A 4,359-nucleotide genomic window follows, 5' to 3' on the forward strand; every position below is an offset into this window, starting at 1 on the left:
CTGATGGTGGAAAAATATAAGTTCTAATAGGGGACGTTCCTCTGTTCTTGCAGAACACAGATTCATCCCTTAGTTCCAACCCAAGTGCGCAAGTGCACGCATCAAGTAATAAATGGAGTATTAATGCCCAAATTATCGTTCCCACGAGGATAGAGTGCTAATTATTGTTTTATCACTGTTTATAAAGAATGCAAATGAGAAGAAAAGTTAGTAAATGAACTGTCTGGTCAAACGTTTTCTACTGTCTTATCAACGTTCCTCAAGAAAAGTAGGTTCAATCTGATGGCAACCAGTTGTTCGCTGTGTTATGTATGTGATCCTTCCTGTTTAGAAGAAGGTGAGATAATAATCATTGGAATTTTTTATAAGTACTAAATAAAATAAAAACTACTAAAACAGAAATAACTATAATCAAGAGACAACAGGGTGGTGGTTAAAACAGTTTAACAGAAGAAACAGATTCATTGCTTCACTTTTAAAGGGGTTGTCTTCTTTGCTCAAGACTTAGCACCTTTTGGCTTTGTCCCAGTTTCTTTGCCTGCCAACTTTGATTCCTCAGCTCATGGTCTAGATGGCTCACAAGTTTCCATATTCCTACGGCTCCCTTGACTCCAACAGGTACTTAGTTCAGAACCTTAAAATGGACGAGTTGGCCCCTTATTCCTAAGGTGACCAGTAGCGTTTTTGCCATGACATCTACCTTCCCCCAATGGCTAAGCTGTCTAAAATCCCTTCCTTATGGAAGTTCCTTTCTCAGTATGTACCCAATTTCCATTGGCGCACAATGAATATAGCTTACTTAGCCAAAGAAATATAAAAAGCTTCGGTCAAGAGTTTTGAAAACAGTTCTTTAAGAGTTTCACAGTTTACCCGTTCCACAGATAGTTCAGCTCATGTCTGATAGTTTAAACATAATTATTCTCAACTGAGATCACATAGACCCGAGATTCAGTCAAGAGATAACGATTGGAACGAAGAGAAAAATACTTATATTAATTTAAAAGACAGTTTACAAAAAGAAACAGAAAATGGAGAAAGATAGGTATTTGCTCGTGAGGAGTCTTGATGGTTGTTTACAGAGAAGAAAAGAGGGGTTGTCACTTAACTACAGTTACAACTTAAAATTAAACTAAGTTACTAACTACTACTAAGTGATCTCTTCCTTTCGGACTGCAAACCCTCCAGGATTCGATGATGTTTTTGTGTAAGGGTGGTCCTATTTCAAGCTGGAAGAGGAGTGGGAAGACTGTAATTCCTTTGGAGCTAGTTGCTTGAATGAGGGGACGGGACTGTGGCAGCAGAGTGTGAAGCTTGCGTGAATTGCTGAATGGAACAGGATTTGGTGATGATTAGTCGTTGTTTGCAGACCTTCCCATGCTTTGCTTCTGTTTTCAGCCAATGAGAACTCTTGATTCTCTGCTATTCACGTTTCCAGCTGCTCAGTTGGTGCACCGCCTTGCTTTTTAGAAGTCTTTAACTCTACGTTACCTGCAAAGTGTACAGAAGCATTAAATGAATGGAGCAGGTGCATTAAATGCGTCTCAGTCCATTCCCCTTTTAATATATTTTGAAGGAATACGTTACCATCCGTTCCCCCACTGTGTTTTTGTCACAAATGTGTAAAACAAGTAATTTTCATGCTGAAGTTGCTCATCAGATGAGGGAACGTATGGTATTTTGCCATCAAAATGGGCTTAGATGGGAACGAATTTACGTCCCATCAAACACCCCAAAACTAAACTGTTTGTTGTCCTCAAACAACTCAGAAATATTGTATTGGTCTACCCAATTTAAAAGAATAGCATAACAGAAAGGAACTTGAGCCAGCGAGCAACCATGAACTTTTCAGAAAATGAACTACTCTCCATAGTAAACAGTAAGAGGATTCTGTCCCCAGATAAGAGAAGGTTGCTGATCTTTTGTCTCACTGTCACTCATGGGTTGGTGTTTGCTCTGTCCATTCCTGGATGTGATTCTTCAGAACTTGCCTTTCTGCTGCGTTCCTATGAAGTACAGCTGTCTTCCGTTTCAAGGATTCTTTGGTGGGTAAGTGTATGGAAATGTGGAAGAAGTGGTGGTCTGATTAGTGGGATCAAGGAACGTTTAGATTTTGTGCCTTTGAACTTGGACTTTTTCTGTTTTGAGGGAACACCTTTTCTTGAACCTTTTTCCCCTTTTGGAGGAAGGTTTTCTGGTTTTTCTTGAATTCTTATGAATGGTTGTTCCCCTTTTTCTTTGTTTTTCTTCTGTCCTTTTTTTGTTCATTGTTAAGTACGTTCCTTGTTCTTTCTGATTGACCATATGGTGTATGATGGAGGTGAGGTGAGTGTGTGATTCTGTTTTGATCCTTGACAGCAGAATTCATCTGTCTTCAGCAGTACTTACAGCATTAAGGCAAGCTGAGAAGTTTCATTGTGGATACACCTCAGGAACGCTCTCAGAAGTAGGTGTTTGGCATTTTTCCGTTCCTTACCAGTTTGAGTTCACACAGATCAGCTTCTTTCAAAAATCTGAGGATTAAATTCCCTGCATTGTTTCTATTTTCAAGTACTCAGAGAAAGAACAAGCATGATTAGTCAGTGACTTTGTGTTTCATGTATGTTAGTTAATTCAAAAGAATTAGGCAGTCTTAATACTATAACTGAAATGCATGCATATACCAAACAGTTTGATCAAAAAAAGGTATTTTCTATTTCAAAAAGATTAATTACAAGGGAACGGAAAGAAACTAAATTAAAAACAGAATTGAAAACAAACTAAGCTAGGATAAATAGGAGGGTTTCCCCTTTTCATTGTGGAGGTCTCCTGTCCCAAGGGTTCCTCTTTGCAGCTTCAGCTTCCTTGGCTTCATCAATCTCCTCCTGTGTCAATGGTCTCCTCCTGAGCAAATCTTTTAATCTGAGGACTTCATGTGCAGGGAGCCATTTCTCAGCATCCTTCAGTAGATCGCTGATGATTGCAACCAGGGAGTTGATGGTGGATCTCATCATGGTTCTGCCAGTGTGAAAATGGATGACTTGTTTTTCAACATCCAGCAGTCTCATTTCCAACTCATAAATTCTCCTTTCCAGGTACGTTCCAAAGGTCCTGATGGCTTCTTTGGTTTCCTTACGTTCTTCAGCTTGTTTGTAGACGAGCTTGTTGAGTAAGAGCTCTGTTGTGTGGTTGCGCAGAGAGTTGGAAAGGATTAGGGAGTTAGCTGTTTTAGCAATTTCTCCTTGGAGTGTTGATTCATAGGGTGCAGCACTGGCTTCCTTGATGGCTGCTTTTATGGTGCTGAGCTGTTGTTCTCTCTCCTCCTTCTGCTGTTCCTGAAAGGTGTTGAAGGCATAAGAGAGTTGTGCTAGTCCGTCCCTTAGAGCCTGCAGCTCTGCATTGGTGCTTGTCATGTCAAGTTGGGGAACAGACTTCTTGGTTGGCAACCGTTTTTCTAATTTCTCCCCCAGCATTTCAAAGATTTCAGCAATCCCAATTTGTGATTTTCTTCTAGCTGCGATGGGGATTGCTGCAGTAGGGGAGGAAATAGGTTGCTTCTTCTGCTGGCTATTACCAACAGCAAAAGGCACAACGGGTGTTGTGCTGGGTTCATCCACTGGTGGTCTGGATGATAAGGGCATGGTCACAGCTTGTTCCTCCATCAGTGAAGGAATTTCCATCCCTTCTTCTTCTGCCAAAGCTCTGGCAAGAGCTTCGTCCCCAGATGTATCAGGACAGATGACAGGAAATGACAGAGGACCTTCCAGATTGATATGCCTGGGGCCTGTTGTCTTTGCTTTCTTCTTAGGGGGTTCTATGAGAATCCCCTTTCCTTTGTCATTTTTCTTCTGTGGCTGAGCCTCTTGCTCAGCCACTGATGTCTCTGCAGCAGATGCTGCTTCCTTGTCTTTCTGTCCCTCTCCTTGTTGTTGCCTAGGAGAGGGTTGTGGGGTGATTTGTTGTGGTGGAGAGTGAGCAGGTGTTGGGGACGGAATGTCAGAAAATGTAGAGTCTGAGCTGCTTGGGGACGTCTCCTTGGCAGCTGGTTTGGGTGCTGACATTCTGCCAGCCTTCATCCTTTTTGCTAAAGGCTCATTGTCTTCACTCTCCTCCTCCTTGTCAGAGAGGGTGATAGGCTTTGCAGAGGATGCTCCTTCTGGCCTATTGCTGTTGAGGACCCTCTTTATCCTCTGACTTGAACGTTCCCCCTTTCTTGGGGGAGGTTTGGCAGGAGATTTCTTCTTGCCCTATTTGCCATCAGTCGCAACAGGGGTGTAACATCCCAAGAGCTGGCAAGGGCAGGGAGTGATCGCTTGTGCGAAAGGGCACGGACAATGAGCGGCTCATGCCAAATCTTGCAGCTTGGGGGTTCATGAACGAATC

The 4,359-nt window shown here is 42.3% G+C and overlaps 1 protein-coding gene across 1 annotated transcript; it reads right to left on the minus strand.

The window, feature by feature from the left end:
• Positions 1–2,789: 2,789 nt before the first annotated feature.
• On the minus strand, positions 2,790–4,052 carry LOC133301407 (uncharacterized). The gene is made up of 2 exons (XM_061501033.1): positions 3,837–4,052; positions 2,790–3,776 (listed from the first exon to the last, which is right to left on the minus strand). Exons 1-2 carry the CDS (start codon positions 4,050–4,052, stop codon positions 2,790–2,792), a joined length of 1,203 nt encoding a protein of 400 aa, XP_061357017.1.
• Positions 4,053–4,359: the final 307 nt, after the last annotated feature.

This window comes from Gastrolobium bilobum, unplaced genomic scaffold, assembly GCF_033153095.1.
Source record: "Gastrolobium bilobum isolate Gb01-03AN ecotype WA unplaced genomic scaffold, APGP_CSIRO_Gbil_v1 utg73563, whole genome shotgun sequence".
Lineage (NCBI taxonomy): Eukaryota > Viridiplantae > Streptophyta > Magnoliopsida > Fabales > Fabaceae > Gastrolobium > Gastrolobium bilobum.

What these genes read in the sequence shown, in the direction of transcription:
- LOC133301407 (XM_061501033.1), bottom strand. Translation starts at nt 4,052, where the DNA reads ATGAAGGCTGGCAGAATGTCAGCACCCAAACCAGCTGCCAAGGAGACG. An exon ending in CATCAGTGGCTGAGCAAGAG is followed by an intron (nt 3,777 to 3,836) that starts GCTCAGCCACAG and finishes CCCCCTAAGAAG; the next exon opens with AAAGCAAAGACAACAGGCCC.